Genomic DNA, 25,985 nt, shown 5'->3' on the forward strand with positions numbered 1-25,985 from the left:
AACTATCGTCTTCGGTATTCTGTTCACCATTGAAGCTTTCCTTTGGGAAAGACTTCTCCTTCACTCTCTTGACTAGAGAACGAAGGCGGGTCGACCTCCAATCCTTATTCTCATTCCTCCGAGGGGAAAAGAATTTAGGATGGATGTCGTTGTACAGAACCTACAAATATACTACGTATATTACCCTCGCGAACATGATTCTTTTAACAGTTGAATTGTCCGGGGGGTAGGCGCATACCGTAGTTAACTCTACGGTTGTGACCGAGACGAATTGTATCTTAATTGAACTGCAACTCGGGGTTGCCTGCAACCTCCCAGCAGTTATCAGTTTCGATTTTAGATACTTGGTATTGTCACGACAACACCAAATCAGCTTTTGTATTTACCGAAATCCGTTTCATTTAAATATAATTGCTCGAGGGTATTCTTTATGCGATGGTTCTAGCGAACGCATTCCTTCGTGGAATAATGGATTACCTGGCAACTCAGGATGACGAGTCACCGAGAGCTACTGCGTTATTGAACTGCCTCGATAGGCAGCTCAGTTATCAGCTAGGTCTCCGAGATGCACGGTCGGTTTACATTCTCTCTCTCCTGGTTTTGATCTTGACTACTGAACCGTATCTCTACCCAACAATCATGGACTTAGGTCTCTGATTAACGGGGATTCTCGCAATAATGAAGGACATCTACTGCTGTGATGCTCGATTTCATCGCCTTCGACATTGCGAGAATTTTCAACAGAGATATCTCTTGGACTCTTTCATCTTTCTGTTTACCGCACGGTAACAGAAGTCTGTACTAGTCTCCCGCTGCTCACACCGCGATAATGCGAATGATTTTTGCAGACATCTGAGTTTGTCTTCAAAATATCTCGTATCGCAGGTGTGCAATTATGCATTGTTTCGCCCGAATTAACAGATGTGTCAGAAGACATCGCCTACTCTCCGACCTGACAGCTCCACTTCCAAATGTTCAGCCCATGAGAAGCAGTTCTTTCAGGCAGTATTTCCCTGTGTTTTCTTTCATACTGAAAAGCAAAAGCTCCGCTTTCATTGCAACTACGATCCTCACCGGACAGCAATGAATAGCGGTTAGCGTTCTCAGTCTTTGTAGCACAGGTTCAGAATCTTGAGAATCCTTCTCTCGATTCAGCTGTGAAGACGTAGGATGTACACCTTCGTCTTCAACGACACATAGTGTTGTTTCTCCTTAGCTGAGAGTCAACTATATTATGAGATATCTTGCCATCAGGGACCTCGGTCTCTAGAAGGCAATTGACTTTCGCCTGTTGGGCACATGCCTAAAGAGAATCATCACCTCGCCGTCTGGCATCGGTGACGAACAAATTATTTGTATAGTCTCTTGGCATAACCCTTTTAAGGCGAAGGTCACGTGACTTGCTCGGGTGCTTGGACAACTTGCCTCCTACCGAACGCAGTCAGTCGGCGGCTGTCAGAGCGCCCAAGTCAGTTACGAACTTCGCTGTGGACTTAGTTCGGTTGTTCCATAACAGTCTTTTCTTCGTCCTAACGGCTTGTCACAGTACCCATACCATCGACACCCACCATTGAGTGTCGGTGTCCTATCCACTACCGAGAAGAAGAACTTCACTGCATGGGGATAGGAGAATGTGAGACACTTCGCTGCAGACGGATAGACCAGTATGGGTACAGGACATCACCGAAGTCGAGAAGAGGGATAGGTCATACGACCATTCCCTTCTTTTCCTCTGAGGTAATTGCATGACTTTTCCTGCGAAGTCAAGCATCCAGATGATGGGGATTCGTGACGCTCGATTTCGTACCGAACTTCGTAGCGAAGACTCAGAACCCTTCGTTTCCTGACGATCGGTTAGAGTCCTTCACAATCCCCTCCCTAATGGACTTCACCGCCTTCGATGCGAAGGAGATGCTGCTTTGTCCTGTGAAAGCGCGACCGTGCTTTCTGAAGAAACTTGACATCCCAGGCTGAGTGTTGAAGACTCTTCGTCAGCACCAAGATGACCTAGAAGTACACTCCCTCAAGTTACACAAGAACTTCTCCGTGGCGCAGGTACTGAAGGCAGGGGTCTGGTACAACCAGACCACTGGCACCTTCTTCTACCTTTTGGATATTGCCCATAGGTCCTTGGATCGTTTTCCTTGGAACCCGTGGTGGCTGCGCAACACGTTGTGTAGCTAACCCAGACCCTAGCAGGCTGAACAGCATCGAGTCCTGGTGTGACTTGTAAGAATAGAAATAAGTGAATGAGAGAGTGACTGGCTTCTCTTCCTATCTTTTTCTCCCCCCTCTACCTGTGGGTAGAGGGATTCGGTCCATCACCTTGCTGGATAAGGACAAGATGCAGGTGAGCTACTCAACAGAGCCCCATCCTAACCCTTTCACTAGAGATGGGAGCGAATATCCACCACTTCCTCCTACAAGGGGGGGGGAAGTGGATGCCAACAAGAGACAAAACCATAACTTTATGTTGCCCTTCTTGCAAATAGGAACTTGGTTCTTGCTTGCTGGTACGAAGAGATACGCTTGCCTCTCTCTTAGTACTTGGTCCAGAGGTCTGACCATTGATCCTGCGGTGCACACCCGATCAATCGGACAGAGGCTTGTGGCTTGGATCCCTCCCTCGCTCTTACGACCAGGGAGGCATTCCAAGGTTGGGCGAACACCAGTCTGTTCACAAAAGACTCAGATTCCTCCCACCAAGAAGTGAGTCTTCCTATTGTAAAAGGACCGAAGGTTTGTATGCCGTGTCGGAACAAATGACAATTTGTCAAAATTGCATTTTTCCTAACTATTCCAAACCTGAGGTCCTTTTACACATAGTCCCACTCATGCCACCCCTCACTCTGCAGTTTTTGCTTGGGCCAAAAGCAAAAGTGATTGTTTACCTCCCAGTCACGCGCGCGCGCCTGTCGGACAAGCAGTTAACTACCGAACCCCTTGTTCGAAAGCTTACGACCTATCCAGCTGCCGCTAGTAACCTTCCTATTGTAAAAGGACCTCAGGTTTGTATAGTTAGGAAAAATGCAATTTTGGACAAATTGTCATTTTTTGCATGGGCCTAAAGCAAAAGTGATTTTTCACCTCTCAGGCGCGCAGGCGCGCGCACTGTCGGACAAGCAGTTAACTACCGTTCTCCCCTTGTTCGAAGCTTACGACCGTTCCAGTTGCCGCCAGCCTACTTCTATTGTTAAAGGACCTCAGGTTGCCTATTGTTAAAGGACCTCAGGTTTGTATAGTTAGGAAAAATGCAATTTTCGACAAATTGTCATGTTTTTAACTTATTGGATTGGTCTCTGGTAGTCTTGGCTAGGAAGACGCAGACTCCAGATGCAATTTCTCCCAAAGACCTACACTGCATACTATCCTGTATGGATAAGTCCGTAAGGGACAGAGCGAGCGAGATCGCATCTTTGTTCGGTGCAGGAGTAGTCAAGAAGAGAGCCGTGTACTGCTCCTTCTTGACTAAGTCGGTCTCGCACGCACAGAGGTCTTCGCTTTTATTCTCTTAGCTCTCGTCTCAGCTCTTCCCTAAGAAATTGGTGCAGGATATCTCGACCTCGCTTTTAGCCAAGGCTACTCAGGACCTACTGGCACAGTCGACGAGGAAGCCTCGACCCTCTTTCCCTGTCAAGAGCAAAAAGGAGAAACCAGTGACGCAGGAACCCTTTCGAGGGGGTTCTTCCTCCAGACCCTCTTCTTTTAGGAGGCGACAACCCAGCAGGAGAGGGAAGACCTTCTCAAGATCAGTTAAGACAACCAAATAGCGGACAAGTCCTTCAGACGATGGTAGGCGCCAGACTCCTAAGGTTTGCAGATGTCTGGGCCCAGAGAGGTGCGGATACCTGGACCCTCTCTATCGTAAAAAGGGGTTACCTCATTCCTTTCGCCTCAAGACCTCCCTTAACGACCACTCCAAGGGAGTTGACGGCCAAGTACAAGGACCCCCATCACCATCAGAACAAGCCCTCGTTTTAGCAGTAGATCAGATGCTAGAAAAGGAGGCAATAGAACTGATATCGGATCTTCAATCAGCAGGCTTTTACAACCGCCTTTTCCTAGTTCCGAAATCATCAGGGTGATGGAGACCGGTTCTGGATGTAAGCGCCCTGAACTTCTTTGTGGAGAAAAAGAAGTTTGCGATGGAAACCACGTCATCGGTGTTGGCTGCTCTTCGCCCAGGGGACTGGATGGTGTCCCTGGACTTACAGGACGCTTACTTCCATGTGCCAATCCATCCTTCCTCGAGGAAGTTTCTCAGGTTCATGATGAAGGGAAAAGTGTATCAGTTCAGGGCCTTGTGCTTTGGCCTCTCGACGGCCCCTCAGGTTTTCACGGGAATCTTGAGGAATGTCGCTCAGTGGCTTCACTTGGAAGGGGTGAGGATATCCCTTTATCTGGACGATTGGCTTATAAGGGCCAACTCGAAGGAAAGTTGTCTGGAGGACTTGCGGAAGACCTTGGATTTGACGAGTTCGCTGGGGCTCTTAGTCAATTATCAGAAATCCCAACTCATCCCCAATCAAGAATGTGTATATCTGGGGATTCAGATGGACTCTCGGAGTTTTCGGGCTTTTCCGTCCCCAGAAAGGATAGCCCGAGGCTTCGAGAAGGTTGCAGCCTTCTTAGGGAAAGATGTATGCACAGCGAGGGAGTGGATGAGTCTGTTGGGGATGCTCTCCTCGCTGGAGCAATTCGTTTCCCTAAGAAGGTTACATCTGAGACCTCTCCAGTTCTTTCTATCTCAGAACTGGAGTCGTCGTTCTCAGGATTTGACGTTCTCTCTCACTGTGACTCAGCAGATCAAGGAGAAACTTTAGTGGTGGGCAGATCCCAACAGATTTGTACAGGGTCTGTCTCTGCAATCCCTGAACCCCAGCCTAGTGTTGTTCTCCGACGCGTCTGAGACAGGTTGGGGGGCGACTCTGGGAACGTTGGAAGTGTCAGGCACCTGGGAGGGGGAACAGGTGTCCTGGCACATCAACAGAAAGGAGCTGATGGCTGTTTGGCTAGCTTTGAAAGCCTTCGAGTCCCACATCCGAGACTCCATCGTTCAGGTCAACTTGGACAACACCACAGCTCTGGCATACATCAGGAAACGGGGGGACATTCCTTCTCCCTGTACGAGACAGCAAGAGACCTTCTGCTTTGGGCCGAAGGAAGGAGTGTCAGGCTCCTCACCAGATTCGTGCAGGGGGAAAGGAATGTAAGAGCAGACCTCCTCAGCAGAAAAGATCAGGTCCTTCCGACAGAGTGGACACTTCATCAGGATGTATGCCAGAGTCTGTGGAGGTTGTGGGGCAGGCCGCATCTAGACCTCTTTGCCACCTCAAAGAACGCAAGACTGGAGCTGTATTGCTCGCCGATTTCGGATCCAAGGGCAGTAGCGATCGATGCCCTTCTGCCAGATTGGAAGGGTCTGGACGTGTACGCTTTCCCTCCCTTCAAGATCCTGGGAGAGACGTTAAAGAAGTTCGCAGAGTCAGATTCAGCGAGAAAGACTCTAATCGCTCCGTTCTGGCCTGCCCAAGAATGGTTCACAGATGTACTGGAATGGTTAGTGGACCTTCCAAGATCGCTTCCACTAAGGAAGGATTTAATCAGACAACCCCACTTCGACAGGTATCACAAAATCCTCCCCGCTCTCAGTCTGACTGGCTTCAGACTGTCCAAAGTCTCGTCAGAGTGAAGGGATTTTCGTCTTCAATTGCAAAAGCAATTGCAAGAGTAAGGAGATCTTCCACCTTGCGAGTATACCAGTCGAAGTGGGATGTCTTTAGACATTGGTGTAGGAGTAAGAAAGTTTCCTCTTCCAGTACCTCTGTGACCCAAATTGTTGACTTCTTCCTTTTCCTTAAGGAAGAATGTGGACTGGTGGTCTCGACTATTGAAGGATACCGCAGTATGTTAGTGGCAGTGTTCAGACACAGAGGCCTGAACATTTCCGACAATAAAGACCTTCATGACCTGATTAGGTCTTTTGAAACTACGAAGAAAGGGGCCGCAAGAACGCCCAATTGGAATCTTGATGTAGTTCTTCAATTTCTAAGCTCATCTAGGTTTGAACCTCCTCGATCAGCGTCATTCAGGGACCTTACCAAGAAGTCCCTTTTCCTTATGGCTTTGGCATCCGCCAAGAGGATGAGTGAGCTGCAAGCCATAGAAGGAAATGTGGGCTTCAAAGACCAGTCCATGGTTTGTTCTTTTCTTCCCTCACTCTTGGCAAAGAATGAGAATCCGTCGAATCCATGACCCAGAAGTTTCGAGGTACAAGGATTGTCTTTGCTAGTAGGGGAAGAGCCTGAGAGGACTCTTTGCCCTGTAAGAATCATGAAATATTACCTAAGGAGGAAAGAACAACTTAAGGGCAATAAGGACGTCCTTTGGTGCTCTGTAAGAGACCCCAGTAGGCCCAGGGCATTCTTCTTGAGAAGCCTGATCAAGGAAGCTCATGTAGCTTGCGACGAAGAACAGTTTAAACTTATTAAGGTTAAGGCCCATGAAGTTAGGGCCATTGCCACTTCGCTAGCCTTCAACAAAAATATGTCGGTGTGAAACCTTATGAAGGCTACTTATTGGAGATGCCATTCGGTCTTCGCAAACCACTACTTGAGGGACATGAAGATAACGTATGACAAATGCTTCGCCTTAGGACCATACGTATCTGCAGATTCGGTGCTGGGGCAGGGAGCTGAAGTGTATCCTTGTTAGGTCACATATATTTTTTATCCCCTCTTGTTTTGTTTGTGTTTTTATGGTTGTGTGAAAGAGGATGCAGGTAGGCATCTCTTTCGTGTCGTAGTTCTAACACGAGTTAGATTGGTTAGGTGGTCGGATGGTTTTGGCTCCTTGCGGTAGTAGTGGACAGGTTCTGTCATGTAAGCGGGCGAAACCCCTTTGACTAGATCGTACTTGGATTCTACCATGTAAGTGGATCAGAAATCCCTTTGGTAGATCCGAAGAGTCTTTCAGCAACAGGTCACGCCCTCGCTGTAGCTCTTCAGGCAGTGCAGACTCATGGACAGTATCCATGAAGTCTTCTGCCTAAACAGGTAAGAACCAAGGTTTTTATATCCTACAACATTAGTTGTTTCCCTTTTCTATTTTGTTTAGCTGTCTCTTACCCTCCACCAAGGGTGCCAATCAGCTAAGTATATATCTGACCGGAAAGTTCATGTACAAAAATGATATTGTTATTTTACAATAAAGTTTTGTACATACTTACCTGGCAGATATATACGATTAATGGCCCGCCCAGCCTCCCCTCAGGAGACAGGTGGAAGAGAAAATCTGATTAGAAAACAGGATGGGTTCATACACCCGCCTCCCAGCGGCGGGAAAGGTAGACCACCTGACCTACCTGTCACTTGTGCCGCGAGATTTGAAATTCTGTCGGGAATGTCGGAGACTAAAGCTAAGTATATATCTGCCAGGTAAGTATTGTATCTTAACAATATCATATTAGCATTACAGTGAAACCCCATGTTAACGAACTAATAGGGGGCGAAGGATTTCGTTACAGTCGATTGTCCATTAACATGAAGTTTCTTTTTATATATATATATATATATATATATGATGTGTATATATATGTATAATATTTTATGTATATATATATATATATATATATATATATATATATATATATATATATATATATATGTATATATATATCTATATATATGTATATATATATATATGTATATATATATAATATTAGGAAGTAGATATATTATAACAGGCAGTCCCGGGTTACGACGGGGGGGTTCCGTTCTTGAGAACGCTCGTAAGCCGAAAATCGTCGTAAGCCGGAACGACACTTGGAAATATGTCTTAAACTAATAAAAAGTTATAAAAACCTTACTTGTAATCCTTTGGTTACACTACATGTTGTTTCCTTGTAGTTTTATGTACAACCTGGAGTTATTTTCATAAAAGAATTGCTGGTTCTTGAAGGTAAAAACTATTGTTAAATCCTCTGGTGACACTACATTCTTGAATTTTTTATGTACAACCTGGAGTGATTTTGCAAAATCTTGAGGGCTACAAGAACAGCTGATTACTATTTACATATCATATAGACTAATTAAAGTAAATGTATCTTTAAATAGGCTTATATATTAGTATCAAAACATTTCCTGCCATGAGTCAGAGGCCGTTTAATGAAACGAACACTTCTCTGTCCTATCTGTTCAGAAAATAAACGTTACGTCAATCCCGAGACCATTGTTGCCAAAGCGTCTCTCTCCTCTCTCTCTCTCTCTCTATCTCTCTCTCTCCTCTCTCTCTCTCTCTCTCTCTCTCTGATCAAATTACATTGGAAACTTGACATACGATTGCCCTAATATACGAATGTTTTGAGATATAACAGAAAATTTGCGAAAATACAAGCTTTGATATACAACGAAATATTTGAGATACGATTTTGCGATGAGTGTAGTGTATAGGCGACCGATAATGGCGTTCAGTCTGTTTGTTTGTTGGTGCTGCATGTTAACACGTCGTTGTTTAGTTCGTTGTATTTGCGCCTATTTTTCGTGTTATTTTGTCTATTTTATTATTAACCATGGGTCTCAAAGCTAAAGACAAAGCAGGTGATAAGAAAAAACCCCAAGAAAATGATTTCGATGGAAGCAAAACATGAAATTATAGCAAAGCATGAACGTGGCGTTCGTATCGTCGATTTGGCAAACGAGTATGGTCGAAATCCTTCTACAATATCCACGATCATCAGCAGAAGGAAGCTATAAAAACCCCCGAGACCATTGTTGCCAAAGCGTCTCTCTCTCTCTCTCTCTCTCTCTCTCTCTCTCTCTCTCTCTCTCTCTCTCTGATCAAATTACGTACTGGATAATGTCTCTCTTTGGATACTTCGATTTTGCCTAATATTGAGGGCTACAAGAACAGTTGATTACTATTTACGTATCATATAGACTAATTAAAGTAAACGTATCTTTAAATAGGCTTATATTATTAGTATCAACAAAACATTTACTGGCATGAGTCAGAGGCCGTTTAACGAACGAACAACGAAACGCTTTCGGAGCGTCGGAAGACGCCTCTCTCTCCTCTCTCTCTCTCTCTCTCTCTCTCGTCTCTCTCTCGTCTTCGTCTCATCTCCCTCTCCTCCTCTCTCTCTCCTCTTGTCTCTCTCCTCTCTCTTCTCTCTCTGATCAAATTACTGGATAATGTCTCTCTTTGGATACTTGGAATTTGCGTTGTAATCTAACCAAAAAATTCGTTTTGTTATTATTACTGGAAACAAGCAATGATTTTTTCATTATTTGCGCTTTTGGACTGTTATATGTAAACTTGTATGTATTCATTCGCTCGGAAACTAGTTCCGCATATGAGGGCGTCACTAAAAAACAGAAAAATACAACATAAAAAGTGTCGAAAATCATTTCATAATCTCAAAACGTTTAACGAAACGAACACTTCTCTGTCCTTAACTCGGAGCGTCGGAAGCACCCTCCTCTCTCTCTCTCTCTCTCTTCTCATCTCCTCTCTCTCTTCTCTCTGCCCTCTCTCTGCTCAAATAATCTGGGATAATGTCTTCTTTCTTTGGATACTTTGGAATTTGCCGTTTGTAAGTCTAACCAGAAACTTTGTTTTGTTATTATTACTGGAAACAAGCAATGATTTTTTCATTATTTGCGCTTTTGGACTGTTATATGTAAACTAGTATGTATTCATTCGCTCGGAAAACTAGTTCCGCATATGAGCGTCACTAAAAAACATAGAAAACAATCAACATAAAAGTGTCGAAAATCATTCATAATCTCAAACCGTTTAACGAAACGAACACTTCTCTGTCTTAACTCGGAGCGTCGGAAGACGCCTCTCTCTCTCTCTCTCTCTCTCTCTCTCTCTCTCTCTGATCAAATTACTGGTGGGATAATGTCTCTCTTTGGATACTTGGAATTTGCCGTTGTAAATCTACCAAACTTCGTTTTGTTATTATTACTGGAAACAAAGCAATATTTTTTTTCATTATTTGCGCTTTTGGACTGTTATATGTAAAACTAGTAGATATTTCATTCGCTCGGCAAACTAGTTCCGCATATGAGGCGTCACTAAAAAACATCAAGAAATACAACATAAAAGTGTCGAAAATCATCATAATCTCAAAATTTTTTGTTGTAATCTAACCAGAAACTTATTTTTTATTAATATACTGTGCTAAACTATAAAGGATTTTTATCATAGTATGCGTTTTTTAAAATCGTCGTTAACCTCGGAGCGTCGGAAGCGTCAGCGTCGTAACCTCGGAACAAGCGTCGTAACCCGGACGGATTTTTCCATTGAATATTTGAATATTTAAGAAAAAGCGTCGTAACCTCGGAACGTCGTAAGCCGGAAACCGTCGTAACCCGGGGACCGCCTGTATCGTATATATATATCTTTATATCTATATATATAATATAATATATATATATATATTATATATATATATAAGTTATATATTATATATATATATATAATATATATATAGATATATATATATATATATATACAGGCAGTCCCCGGGTTACGACGGGGGTTTCCGTTCTTGAGACGTGTCGTAAGCCGAAAATCGTCGTAAGCCGGAACGACGCTTGGAAATATGTCTTAAACTAATAAAAAGTTATAAAAACCTTACTTGTAATCCTTTGGTTACACTACATGTTGTTCCTGTAGTTTTATGTACAACCTGGAGTTATTTTTTTTCATAAAAAGAATGCTGGTTCTTGAAGGTAAAAACTATTGTAATCCTCTGGTGACACTACATTCTTGAAGTTTTATATACAACCTGGAGTGATTTTGCAAAATCTTGAGGGCTACAAGAACAGCTGATTACTATTTATGTTCATATAGACTAATTAAGTAAATGTATCTTTAAATAGGCTTATATATTGTATCAACAAAACATTTCCTGCCATGAGTCAGAGCCGTTTAATGAAACGAAACACTTCTCCCTGTCCTCTATCTGTTCAGAAAATAACGTACGTTCAATCCCCGAGACCATTGTTGCCAAAGCGTCTCTCTCTCTCTCTCTCTCTCTCTCTATCTCTCTCTCTCCTCTCTCTCTCTCTCTGATCAAATTACATTGGAAACTTGACATACGATTGCCCTAATATACGAATGTTTTGAGATATAACAGAAAATTTGCGAAAATACAAGCTTTGATATACAACGAAATATTTGAGATACGATTTTGCGATGAGTGTTAGTTGTATAGGCGACCGATAAATGGCGTTCAGTCTGTTTGTTTGTTGGTGCTGCATGTTAATACGTCGTTGTTTAGTTCGTTGTATTTGCGCCTATTTTTCGTGTTATTTTGTCTATTTTATTATTAACCATGGGTCTCAAAGCTAAAGACAAAGCAGGTGATAAGAAAAAAACCCAAGAAAATTATTTCGATGGAAGCAAAACATGAAATTATAGCAAAGCATGAACGTGGCGTTCGTATCGTCGATTTGGGCAAACGAGTATGGTCGAAATCCTTCTACAATATCCACGATCATCAAGCAGAAGGAAGCTATAAAAACCCCCGAGACCATTGTTGCCAAAGCGTCTCTCTCTCTCTCCTCTCTCTCTCTCTCTCTCTCTCTCTCTCTCTCTCTCTCTCTCTCTCTCTCTGATCAAATTACGTACTGGATAATGTCTCTCTTTGGATACTTCGATTTTGCCAAATATTGAGGGCTACAAGAACAGTTGATTACTATTTTTTACGTATCATATAGACTAATTAAAGTAAACGTATCTTTAAATAGTCTTATATTATTAGTATCAACAAAAAACATTTACTGGCATGAGTCAGAGGCCGTTTAACGAAATCGAAACACTTCTCTGTCCTTAAACTCGGAGCGTCGGAAGACGCCTCTCTCTCTCTCTCTCTCTCCTCTCTCTCTCTCTCTCTCTCTCTCTCTCTCTCTCTCTCTCTCTCTCTCTGATCAAATTACTGGATAATGTCTCTCTTTGGATACTTGGAATTTGCGTTGTAATCTAACCAGAAACTTTGTTTTGTTATTAGTTACCTGGTAAAAACCCGCAATGATTTTTTCATTATTTGCGCTTTTGGACTGTTATATGTAAACTAGTATGTATTCATTCGCTCGGAAACTAGTTCCGCATATGAGGCGTCACTAAAAAACATAGAAAAATACAACATAAAAAAGTGTCGAAAATCATCATAATCTCAAAATTTTTGTTGTAATCTAACCAGAAAACTTATTTTTATTAATATACTGTGCTAAACTATAAAGGATTTTTATCATAGTATGCGTTTTTTAAAAGCGTCGTTAACTCGGAGCGTCGGAAGCGTCAGCGTCGTAACCTCGGAACAAGCGTCGTAACCCAGGACGGATTTTTCCATTGAATATTTAAGAAAAAGCGTCGTAACCTCGGAACGTCGTAAGCCGGAACCGTCATAACCCGGGGACCGCCTGTATATATATATGTATGTATATATGTATTATATGTATATATATGTATATATATATATATCTATATATATATATATATATATATATATATATATATATATATATATATATATACACACACACACACACACACACACACACACACACACACAGTGGTCCCCCCGTATTCGCGGGAGATGTGTACCAGACCCCCTCGTGAATAGTTAGAACCCGCAAATAGTAGTTGAAACCCCTATAAAAATGCTTAAAGCCTCCTATTTTGTTGTTAAAACTCAAGAAAAACCCTCTAAAATCTTTATACCCAGTTTTTTTTATAGTTTTATTACAAAAAGTGCATTTTATGATGAAACTGATAAAAAAACCAGGAATTTGTGGATATTTCTCATACAAAAATACTGCGAAGAGGCAAATTTTCCGAGAATAATGCAGGGAAATGTTCCCAAGAGATATCCGCAAATGTGTGAGTCTGTGAATCAGGAGAATGCGAATACCGGGGTGGGGGGTTCTACTGTAGTCATAAACAATGTTTAGGCTAGCTCAACCTAGGTGTGATAACCACTGATAATAAAAGTAATATGTAAACCCATTTTTACCTTGTATATTATTGGCATATCTTCAAGGAATAATTCCATATCAGTGAAATCATGTTTCATATATGCGAAGCCAGCTGACAAAATGTAAACATCAAATTTAAATTTTAATATCGAATTTTGGTTGCTCTCACAGTAATGTTTATCTTGATAACCTTTCAAAAATTTTAATAGTAGTGTAATTACGGTAGTAATAACATGTAGAATAACATAATATGGTATACGAATTAATTTTTATTTAAAAGTTCATTATCATATTGTAGGTAATTAACTATTCAGAACAATTCAGTCATACGAATGATAATTATGTAAGATAATTATCGTACAACATTGTATTGTTAGGGGTTTGTGATTGGAGATGAGTTGTAAACAAAATAGATTCCCTTTTAGGCAGCATGTTCACGAAAAACATGGTTTAGAATTAGCTTTGTTATTTTGTTTATTTTGAATTTTTGTGCAGTGTCTTACTGAACAATTATACAGTTGTAGGTTCCCTACACGGCAGACCAAAATTCAAAGGTGGTGCTGCTATCATTGACGTAGGTGACAAGGTGTCCCCCCTACTCGGGGGGAGGAACAGGTACAACAGACTAGTTGTTGACAATTCATTCTCTGCTGGCTTCTGGTGAACATCGGTGGTCAGTGCAGACCTTTCTTCATCATTTTGGATGGTTATTTCCTATCATATTTGATGAAGTACTCAACTTCGTGTTTTGTTCAATTGTGACTAATTAGGTAGTTAGCTTTTCTTCAAATTTTTGTGGCTTTATATACCATCCTGTTTGACTCTAGTCTAGTCTGTCAGGGGTTAGGTTCTGTGCTGGAGGGTGCATACCCCTAAAATGCTCATAACAATGATATACTCACTTTAAAGTAATATTAATGTAAACAGCAAAATATCTAGAAAATGTAAATATAATACAAATTAAATTAATCTTTAACCCTCTTGCGCTTACAGGGGTTCCTATAGTGCTACCCGGTACAAGATATGCCGTGGAGGGAAAAGTGGGGCTCGTGCAGAAAAGTTTCTTTGTAAAAATCGATATGTCCAAACTATAACTAATACTATACGCTTCTGATTTGTTTTATAAGTCGGCAAATAATTTAATTTTTCCTAAAGCAATCAGATAATGTTTGCAAGGCTTAATAATAAAAATAACATGGTGAATGTGAAATTTTTAAGGAAAATCGTAGATATGTTCTTGAAATCATGAAAAATATAATAATAAGTTTGAGGAGTTCATTTTATTCGTAAATTGTATGGAAATGTTTGAACTTTCACATGGAAGTAATTATTTTGCTATAAATGAGCTTGCTAATTAGCTGTTACCAATTAATAATGCTAATTTTTTATGGAGTGCAATTTTCAGATTTTCTAACCTATTTATGTTGATATTTCGTATCATACCTAAGTTAAGTAAGGAATAAAGATAGAAAAAAATTAACATGGCATTAGAAAGCTGAATAAATTTCCTTAATAAATGCACAAAAGAAAAATATATATTGTTAGAATAAAATTGAGCAGCGCATATACATATATACGCTGACATTTTTCGTAATTACTCTGTAATAAATAATACTAGAAAAAAGTGAAAACTGCAATGGAAAGCTGAATAAATTTCCTATATATACGTTACCTAAAATCAATAGGTGTTCCCAGTAAATAATTGAGCAATTGAAGTTCAAAGACGTAAGTTTTGTTTTTTCCACAAAGTCAGTTGTTCGCTAAAGATTTTTATATCGAAAGGTTGATTGATTTTCATACAATCAACTTACCTGTCAGATATATACATACCTAAGACTCCGTCGTCCCCAACAGAAATTCAAATTTCGCGCCACTCGCTACAGATAGGTCAGGTGATCTACCGGCCTGCCCTGGGTGGCAGGACTAGGAACCATTCCCGTTTTCTATCATATTTTCTCTGTCGCCGGTGGTATCAACATTGTTGTTACTACCTCCTGACTTAGATTCTTATTTCAACCTTTGGATCATCGTTTCTTGGCTTTTTGGTGACATACCTGGATCGTGGTTTTTGGCATTCGCTACTGTGGACTGAATTTGGACTTGCTTTTTTATTTTTCTCAGTATGTCTTGACTCAAATGTGAGTGTGAGAATATGTGTGAATGTAGGCTGCAAGGTGAGGATACCGAAGGCTTCGGTTGATCCTCACACTGTATGTCGTAAATGTAGGGGTTTTGAATGTTCTTCTTCTAATACCTGTCATGAATGTGAGGGGTTGAATGCGGAAGAATGGAAGACACTAACTTCTTATTTGAGGAAGTTAGAGAGGGATAGAGTTAGACGTTTAAAGAGTGTGAATACAAGGCCTATTGAGCCTTTTATTGATCCTATCTCTAACCTTAATGAATTTGATTCTCCCTCTGTGTCGAATCATTCACAAGCTTTACTTTCAGAATCGGCCTCTGAAATCGCCGATCTGAAGGCTACTATTTCTAAGATGAGGTCCAAAATGGCGGCCTTACAAGGTAAGGATAGTGAGAGTGAAGTGTTAAGTGAAGTGAGTGCTCCCAGTGTTATGGAGGGGGCGTTTGATCGTCTCTGTGACGCTCCCAGGCCTAGACCGCTTCCAAGCTCCCATGCCCAGAGGAGAAGGAAAGTCAAAAGCCTTAAGGAGGTCATGGAGAATCCCCAACGGTCAGACGTCCCTTCAGCAGGCTCTGTTTCGCTTCAGACTGCTCAGGACCGCTTTAGAAAAAGCATCCTGCGAGAGTGTTTCTCTTCCTCTCCCTCACCTAAACGAGGGTGGAAGGATTCGGACCTTTCCAGGCCCCTGAAAAGGCATTGGAGAGAACCTTATTTGAATTCGAGCCCGGAGCGCTTCTCGGATGAAGCTTCCTCTTCAATCAAAAAGGCTAAGGTTGCGTCAACGTCTCCCTACATGGACGTAGCGGATCGCTCGCCTTCGAACTCTCCTTCTCCTCCCATTGAAGAAGACGTGGGAGAAGCTTCAAGGAAAATTCTTCTAGCTGTCCAAGAGCAGCTAGCCTCATTGGTTGGGGTTTTGGCTAGAGGTCCTCCTCGTAAGAAGGACGTTTCTCTTCCTATCAAGAAGTCTCGTCCTCTCTCCCCTGCCAGACGCGAGGCGTCTTCCAGGCATGAAGCTTCCTCTTCCAAACAAGTAGAAGAGGACATTCTTTTTAGATCAAGAGCGAGAGAGGCATATACCAGGCGCGAAGCGCAAGACAGGACGTCAGCCAAACATGAGGCGTCTTCCAGGCGCGAGGCGTCATACAGAGGCGTGGAATCAGCCAGGCGCGAGACTCCAGCCAGGACTCCTTCCGGACGTGAAGCGTCATCGAAGCGCGAGGCGCCAGCCAAGTTTTTGGCGCCAGCCAGGACGCCAGTTGAATGCGAGACGTCTTCCAGACGTGAGGAGCCAGCCAAGCGCGAGGTGTCAGCCAGGACGCTAGGCGGACGCGAGGCGTCATCCATATTTGAGGAGCCACCTAAGCGCGTGGCGCCAGCCAAGCGGGAAGCTTCTTACAAGGCTCAAACTTTTGTGAAGAGGAGAGATTATCACTCCATTAGTCCTTCTCAGTTAGATGAGAACTCAGAAGACGATACTCGTAGAAGGGAAGGACTGTCAAGCTACAAAGTCTTGACAGCCCTTCTTCTTGAAGAATATGGAGATGCATTAACCCCTGCCGCTCCTCCTTCTCCGCGCTCTCTGTTTTCGAGCACGAAGGCAAAGAAGTCTTCGTCTTTCCTTAGAATGAGACCCACCATATCTATGAAGAGGGCTCTTCAGTCTTTGAATTCTTGGATGGATTCGAAGAAGGAGCTGGTCAGGACGGTCTTCTGCATGCCCCCAGCGAGACTCGCTGGCAGAAGGGGCATTTGGTATCAGATGGGAGAGAATATGGGCCTTTCTCTCCCGTCTTCGGCTGAAGCAGACTTTTCAACGTTAGTCGATGCGTCGAGAAGACAAGGTTTGAACTCTGCCCGTGTGACTTGGGGCATTTCAGAACTGGATCATCTCCTCAAGGGACTCTTCCATGTATTGCAAGTATTCAATTTCTTAGATTGGTCCCTTGGGGTGATGACACAAGGACTCGACCCAGAAGTACTCCTTTGTATACTGTCGTGTATCGACAAGGCAGTACAAGATGGCTCTTTAGAAATCTCCTCTTTATTTGGAGCGGGACTTCTTAAGAAGAGGACAGTCTTCAGTGCTTTTTTGACCAAAGCGGTCTCCCACTCTCAGAGAGCAGCACTTTTGTACTCTCCCTTATCGGACTTTTTGTTTCCTTCTCAGTTAGTGAAAGACATTTCCCGGTCATTTACTGAGAAGGCGACTCAAGACCTTCTTACTCAGTCATCAAGGAAGAAGAGACCTGCGGCTGCGGTTGAAAAGAAAGGACCGAGTACGTCTGTTCAGCCTTTTTGAGGAGGCCCTCCCTCCAGAGCACCCTCAAAAAGGAAGGCTCCTGAGAGGAGAGTAAGTCTGCCTTCCGTTTCTTTAAAAAGGGTAAATGATGCTACTCTCCTCCAAACACCAGTAGGTGCCAGGCTCTTAGAATTTGCGGAGGCCTGGTCACGTATAGGCACGGACGCCTCTTCTCTGTCTATGATAAGGAAGGGATACCTTATACCTTTCCACGACAGTCCTCCCCTAACGTCAACTCCGCGGGAACTGTCAGCCAGATACAGGGACCCTGTACTGAGGGATACTCTTCGAATGATGGTGGATCAGATGTGGGACAAGAGAGCGATAGAACTAGTGCTGGATCAAAACTCCCCGGGGTTTTACAATCGCCTTTTTCTGGTTGCAAAGGCCTCGGGGGGCTGGAGACCAGTACTAGACGTCAGCGCTCTGAACAAATTTGTTCAGAAGGAGAAGTTCTCCATGGAGACTTCGGCCTCAGTCCTTTCAGCTTTACGCCAAGGAGATTGGATGGTGTCTCTGGATCTCCAGGACGCCTATTTTCACATACCGATTCACCCTTCGTCGAAGAAGTACCTCCGTTTCATGGCGGAGGGAAGGATCTTTCAGTTCAAGGCCTTGTGTTTCGGCCTGTCCACAGCTCCTCAGGTCTTCACAAGCGTGATGAAGAATGTGGGGAGTTTTCTTCACCTAAAATGGGTGAATATCTCTGTATCTGGACGACTGGCTCATCAGGGCCAGATCAGAGAGACAGTGTTTGGAGGACCTTATTTTGACCATGAACTTGATCAAGTCGTTGGGATTACTCGTGAACCTCGAGAAGTCGCAGCTGACCCCCAGACAGAACTTAGTCTATCTGGGGATTCAGATGAATTCTCGGGGTTTTCGAGTATTTCCTTCGCAAGAGAGACTCACTAGAGGCTTGGAGAAAGTCTCTCTCTTCTTAAGGAAAGAACGGATGTCGGTGAGGGAATGGTTAAGCCTTCTAGGAACCCTTTCCTCGCTCGAACAGTTCTTTCCTCTAGGAAGACTGCATATACGTCCACTTCAATTCTTCCTCAAGAGGTCTTGGAGTTGGAAGACAGGAAATCTATCGGACGCCTTTCCCATTCCAGTGGAGATGAAGCCTCACTTGGAATGGTGGTTGCCCCCATTGAAGGAGAACAAGGGAATCTCCCTGAAGGTTCAGAACCCAAACCTAGTGTTATACTCCGACGCGTCGGAGAAGGGTTGGGGAGCAACTTTAGGCTCGAGAGAGGTGTCAGGCATTTGGGAAGCAGCACAGGTGTCCTGGCACATAAACTGCAAGGAGCTCTTTGCCGTACATCTGGCTCTAAAGAGCCTAGAACCTTTGGTATCGAACAAAGTTGTTCAAGTGAATATAGACAACACCACAGCGTTGGCCTACATTCGGAAACAAGGAGGGACTCACTCCTTGTTCCTTTACGAACTGGCAAGAGAACTACTGCTTTGGACTTCCCAGAGAAATATCTCCCTGCTTACAAGATTTATTCAGGGAGAAAGGAACGTAAGGGCGGACAGGCTCAGCAGGAGGAACCAGGTCCTTCACACAGAGTGGACCCTCCACTCAGAAGTGTGTCAGAGTCTCTGGTCTCTTTGGGGGACTCCTCATGTGGATCTCTTCGCCACATTCCTTTCCAAAAAGACTAGAAGTATTTTGTTCGGTGGTAGAAGATCCCAGAGCTCTGATGGTCGACGCCTTCCTACTAGACTGGTCTCACGTAGACATCTACGCCTTTCCACTGTTCAAGATCCTGGGACTAGTTCTAAAGAAATTTGTGGCTTCAGAAGGAACATGGATGACCCTGATAGCCCCCTTTTGGCCAGCACAAGACTGGTTCACAGAGGTGGTGGAGTGGACAGTAGATTTTCCCAGATCCCTCCCAAGAAGGACGGATCTTCTCAAACAACCACACTTCCAGAGGTATCATCAAAACCTCCCCGCTCTCGCTCTGACTGCCTTTCGACTATCGAAAGACTTGTCAGAGCGAAAGGGTTTTCTCGCAAAGTTGCAAGCGCGATTGCGAGAACCCGCAGAGCTTCCACTAGACGAGTATATCAGTCTAAGTGGGAAGTTTTTAGAAGGTGGTGCAAGTCTAAGAAGTTGTCCTCCTCCACTACCCTCTGTGACAGAAATTGCTGATTTCTTACTATTCTTGAGGGAAGATTCACATCTATCTGTACCCACAATAAAGGGTTACAGAAGTATGCTTTCTGCAGTCTTCAGGAATAGAGGACTAGATCTAACAGAGAATAAGGATCTCCACGATCTCATAAGATCCTTTGAAACTACGAAGTCTTCGGGGCCAGCTCCTCCTAGCTGGAACCTTGATGTAGTTTTAAAATTCCTATCATCTGAAAAGTTCGAACCTCCTCATCTGGCGTCTTTTCGAGACCTGACTAGAAAATGTTTGTTCCTTTTAGCTTTAGCCACAGCAAAAAGAGTTAGTGAACTGCATGCTCTAGAGGATAAAGTAGGATTTAAGGGGGACTCAGCCATTTGCTCGTTTAAAGCTTTGTTTCTAGCTAAAAACGAGAATCCCTCGAATCCCTGGCGTAGGACCTTCGAGGTTAAAGGTTTATCGAGTCTCGTAGGGAGAGGGGAGAAAGATCTCTTTGTCCTGTAAGAGCTCTGAAATTCTATCTTCAGAGAAAACACCAGATGGGGGGCTCTACACAAGGTCTTTGGTGCGCGGTAAAAGACCCCACAAGACTGATGTCTGAGAATGCTCTAGCGTTCTTTGTGAGAAGCGTCATTACAGATGCGCATAAGATCTGTCCTGATGACGCTTTTCGACTTCTAAGAGTGAAAGCTCATGAAGTAAGAGCAGTAGCGACATCTCTCTCGTTTCATAAAAATATGTCGCTAAAGAACATCTTGGAAGCGACATTTTGGAGATGCAACTCAGTATTTGCATCTCACTACTTGAGAGATGTTCGTGTGACCTACGAGAGTTGTTTTTCTATAGGTCCTTTCGTGTCAGCGGATACGATCCTGGGTATAGGAGCTAACACCAATCCTTAAAATTTTACATACCGTCTATTAGATATGTTCTAGACTTTCTGCTGACAAAGTGCAGACGTCGCACTGGCGGCCAGTCACTATTGTTCAGTAAGGAACTCTTGTGATATCTTATTAGATGAGTATCATTATTTTATTTTTTTTTTTTTGAAAATTATGTGTGTGTGCGTAATGTGTTTTTGAGTTATGGTTGTTGTGAAGAGTTTGGGGATAACTTGGAACAATTTTTAATACTAACACGGTGGTTAGGATCAGGTGGTCGGGATTGGTTGTGTGCTCCTTCATAAGGTGTATTGTCATATAAGTGGATCAGCACCCATTGACAAAGTCCTTTCAGGCTCTGCCGAGTAAGCGGATAAGACCCCATCGGCAGACCCACAAGAACTCTTGGCCATAGATCATATATCTCGCTAAAGTTTCTTGAGGTGATGCAGACTCCTGGGCAGCAGCCACGAAGTCTACCACCTATCAGGTAGGAACCAAGGTTTATTTATACCTACAACATATGTTCGCATATGAACAAATGACAAATTTTCAAAGACAATTTGTATTTTTCATAGCTACAAACCTGAGGTCTTAACGTTACACTGCCTGCCTCTACCCGCCCCTCTTTTTGTTAAGTCATCCTTGACAACTCTTCACCCGATCTACGCATGCGTTGCCAGATATCACAAGATTCCTTGCTTTGATCTGCTTTTTAACCGGATCCAGCAAGGCGCTAGAAATTATCCTATTGTTAAGACCTCAGGTTTGTAGCTATGAAAAATACAAATTGTCCTTGAAAATTTTTAATTTCTCTATATAACTACATATATTATATGTACTTTAGTGTTAGAACTTTTAATACAGGAGAAAAAATTACCATACATACTTTATTTGCAAAACCAAAAACACAAAAGCACAAAATATTTTTTATTGCAGACTTGATAACACATCTGGTAAGTAATGAAATCTGATAAGTTGAGTTGCCAGTGTACTGTAGTTTAATATCCAAATTTTCACATGCAATGCCTTTCCAACTCTATTTCATATAGTTAGGATAGCTTAGGTTGTGGAACTCTTTATCATGGACTAGGCTGGCTGAGATTCCCACGGTGCTTTTAAAGACATCTGCAGATAAAAGGGGGGATTATTGTTAATGGTCTAGGTATAAGGCTGTCCTTTTTTCATGAAAATTAATACAGGCAGTCCCCGGGTTACGACGGAGGTCCCGTTCTTTTAGACGCATCGTAAGCCGAAAATTGTCGTAAGCCAGAACATCATAAAAATCCTAAGAAAACCTTACTTTTAATGCTTTGGGTGCACTGAAAACTATGTAAACTGGATTATTATTGCATTTTTCATCCAAAAAAAACTTTAAATATTGATTATTTTGCATTTTTGGTGTCATATTTTGTCTGCCAGATGAGCGTTGTAGGCGTCGTAACCCTGGAAATAATGTCTGATGAATATAATTGAGAAGCGCCTTAACCTCAGAACGTCATAACCCGAACCCGTCGTAACCTGGGGATTGCTTGTATACATGTATCATTAATGTTTATGATAATAATATATATATATTTTATTGGGCTGTTACACTTATCCACATCTTATTCCTTCTTTCAGTACCCACTACAGCTGGCACAGGAAGTGAGACCACTGGTGTAGCCATTTTTGATTATGAGCCTCTGAAGGCCAAAACTGGTATTGCTAATCGAGCACTGCGACCAACTCTGGGCATCATAGACCCATTGCATACACTGCTCATGCCAGAGAAAGTAGCTGCTTATAGTGGGTACGTAATAAAAAGTTACAGTGAAAAGATTTTCACAGTGAAGGTGATTGATTAAGCAATATTTCTATACTTAAGTATATACTGTCATGAGAATGGAGACATGTAGAGTTAATGGAAAGCTAAAAATATATTACTTGGGTTTAAAAAGTCAAGCTTTTGAGTACAGGCAGCCCTCTGTTAGCGATAGGGGTTCCGTTCCTGGTCGCCGACGCTAAGCAATTTTAAAGCCTACGGCTGCTGCATACCTTCTTTCGAAACTCTAGACCATACAGTAGGGCCTCGATAATCGCAGGGGATAGGGCCCAGAACCCCCCGTGATAAGTAAATACCCGTGTTATACCGGTACCCCCCCTAAAAATTGCTTTAAACTGCCTACTTTAATAATTAACCCATCCAAGACCACTATTTCAATGTTTATAACTGCCAACTTAGTTCAAGCACCAAATATGTCTTCAACTATCACCTTAAACTAAATTCGAAGACAGTTTCAAAGTTATTCTTTCCTATCTACAATTTCCCCTTCATCAGATCAGCAAACAAAAGTATATTACCTAACAATTCCTTTCTATTTTCATGATTTCTGGGCTCAGCTCGTGTCGGCCTATGAAAGATCCTTAATATCATTCTTTCTAGGTAAAATTAGCCTAAAATTACCAGAGAAAAACAAAATTAAGAAAATGTCAGTAAAACTGACTCGCTCACTCTTAAAAAGAAGTGTCGGTATGAAATTAATAGGGGCCGAGTAGTGAGGAACACTACCACGAGACAAACACCAATTAGAACTTCCTATCAGAATCCCCCCAAGAGAGAGCTGATACCAACGGGCGATGCAGCCTCTACTACTACTACTAGAGGACGCCACGGACAGCAGCGCCCCTAGCGGACAGTTCCATTAAATTTTTAGGCGCTATGCGGTCCAAGACGCAGTTTTTCCTTGTGCTGTGCTATTTCGGGATTTATCCTTATAATCTACAATGGAACGCTCTGCAATTGCCACGGCTAAGTTAAGTAACTCATAAGTAATATTTTACCACAATTTTATCTTCCGGGTACCAGTATTTTCCTCTTAATAGGTCATATACGGTTCCCCGGTTGTCTCGTGGCGGCCATGCTGCCTCGTTAGAATTCCCGGTCCCCTCCATACTGGGGACTTCTTATACTTATGGGCTTACTTTATCACGTTCATTGTTTTACATCGAGTTTTAGCTAGTTTAGCCCTCCTACCATTCTCTTAGCTTGGTATTTAGGGCTATTATTTTTATTCCGGCCCAGCATCCCGGCTCTTGCTCTACATCGGCTATCGCTGGCTCCGAGTAGGCTTCTGTTTCTTGGAACAGTCTGCCTCCTCCTGGGCTTCTTTCTCTTTTACTAAAAGTGTCTCTTCCATCTTTTCGATGTATATATTTATTTTATTTAGGGTGTTAGGCTAGCCTAGGTGCTTGTTCCTTGTATTGGTACAGCTTGGTTCACGTGGCCCTCTCACGGTTGTGTTGCTCGCGGCCTAGGCCACTTGCGGTCACGTGTTCCATCGCACCTTACCCTTGCCCCGCCCTCCCTTTCTGGTATAGGGAGGAGCTGGGGGACCCCTTGGTTGTCATGACAACCTCAGTCGCCTTCTCTTACTCGGAGGTGGCCAGGGGTTCCTCCCAGCGGGGGGTATAGGGCGACCACTCATGAGGTACCGGGTCTCCATGCGGGTAGCCGGTGAGGCGGGGAGGAGTAGGCCATCCCTTCCCCCTCTCTCGCTCCCGCCGTGTGACGCCGAGACCTTCCTCCCCCCCTCCCCAGTTGCTCAGCCACCTCCCTTGCTATACGAAGGGAGCCTTCCGTCGCAGCCGGGGCACCTTTGGTTATAGGTTACTGGCTCCGCTAGCGGGCGGGGTGGGCACTACTAGTGGTCGGTTGCTTGCCTACTATATCCTTATATCTCTCCCCCGCTACCGGAAGGGAGCTTACTTCTTACCTACGCACTCTTCTAGTAGACGGGCGGAGAGAGGTTTGTTTTATTGTTATTATTTAAGGATATACCCTAATTGTACAATATTTTACAATGAATTGTGTAATATTACTATTTTTATCTACCATCCCCGCCATTTTCCGTCGTGGTTTCCAATTACCACCACTCCTGGTTGGTTTCCTTTTGTGTCTCCGCCATCAGCGGAGCCATAGCCTAGGATACCAATCTGGTTACCACACGTATTTTGGCGGGGCTCTGGTTTAATCTAACTTTATCGCTCCGGCACCAGCGGGCATTCTGTTAGACTGTAAGTGTTTACTTGGTACTCATGTACTTTTCCACTTACAGGCTACCAACTGCCAGGTCCCAGCGTGTAACGCGACGCTGTTCGACCCTGTGGACATGATGAGTGTAAGGCTCTCCCGCCCCCCTGTGCCACAGTCGTTCAACGAGTACGATCGTCCCTGGCATCCTGAAAGCCTGCGCCATCTGCTACGACCTGGTCGGTCAGCTGGGAGATGGGGTAAGTCTATTATAGGCTTCCTTATCTTTTTACTAACAACTTTTAGTCGTAAGTTTGTTAACCCCGTTCCACCATTGGCAGCTGATCTCGCCTTTCTTTCAGGCTACCGGTGTGAGGGAGGTCGCCCTCGCCACCCTGAAAGCGTGGGTGGGCGGCTTCGGGAAGAACGCCGCCAAAGGCCAGCCCTACATTCTGGATAAGAAGCTGGCCGTCCAGATCTTCCCCCGCGGGCAAGTCGACGGGTTACGTTGACCCTTGTCCGCTGCCCCGCTGATAGCCTCCATCCAGCAAGACCTCCAGCAATCCTTTGGGGTCGTAGCCTCCCAGGAGTCGGTCCCGGACGTCGCTGCCCTGGACCTTAACATTGAACCTATGGCGGTAGGGGTGGAGGATTTGTTGGTTGAGGTAGGTGTGTCGAGCGCCCAAGGTCTTTCCTTGGGTGCTTCTGGATCTTCTCCTGTCCCTTCTTCTATTCCCCTTAGCGCTTCATTCCAAGGCTTTGTGGATCGAGATCCCTACTCGCTCTCCCGCTCTCTCTGTACCCCAAAGGAGAAGGGAAAGAGAGAACCGAAGACTCTAGCCAAGACGACTTCTAGGAAGTCGTCTTCGTCTTCTTCGGCTAAGAATGTCGTCGACTTCCTAACGTCCCGATGCGGTGAAAGCAAAGCCGAGCTCTTCCCACTCAAAGAGCTCCAGAAGCAAGGCTTCGAAGGAGAAGGCTCGCGCTCCCGCCGAGTCACTGCCTTCTCCCGCCTCCACCGCTTCCACTCCTGGCTACGCCGGTTAGGGGTAGCAGGGCACTAGCACCTTGTGATCCCTCTGCTTTCTCAGCAGGGGTGATGGAACAGGTGGGCGTGCTGGTAGGCTCGCAAATCTCCGCACTGGGGACACGGTTCGAGCAGATGTTTGCACAGTTGTCAAACACACTGTCTCAATCTGGCCAATCAATCCAGGATCTCTCTAACAGAATGAGAGAAAATGAGGACCGAGTAGCTGGGCTATCTCAGGTTCCTCCCCCAGTCTCCCCAGCGTCAAGCACGGGGATTCTTCAACTCCCGCCATATGACTCTTTGCCAGCTTTCTCTATGGAGAACCCATGGAGAGTAGCTGCCTACGCTCCGTTCAAAGATGGAATGATCTCTATCCCGGAGTGTGGAACTCGAAGGATTGAGGACTTCGAGTTTTACCCTCCGGGTCTGACGCAGCCTTTCATTGGTTATGCTAGGCTGACGCCAACGGCTCTGACGAGGGAAGACAAGA

General features: G+C 43.8%; 1 protein-coding gene across 1 annotated transcript in view; it reads left to right on the forward strand.

Annotated features, from left to right (window-relative positions):
* The window catches only part of LOC135220593 (hydroxyacid-oxoacid transhydrogenase, mitochondrial-like), a gene marked incomplete in the record, with an annotated part of 222,892 nt that overhangs the window by 81,159 nt on the left and 115,748 nt on the right, over positions 1 to 25,985 (forward strand). Inside the window, 1 exon segment of the mRNA XM_064257861.1 lies at positions 22,077 to 22,245. Coding sequence (XP_064113931.1) covers positions 22,077 to 22,245 — 169 coding nt within the window.

The sequence above is a fragment of the Macrobrachium nipponense genome, chromosome 2 (assembly GCF_015104395.2).
Source record: "Macrobrachium nipponense isolate FS-2020 chromosome 2, ASM1510439v2, whole genome shotgun sequence".
NCBI lineage: Eukaryota > Metazoa > Arthropoda > Malacostraca > Decapoda > Palaemonidae > Macrobrachium > Macrobrachium nipponense.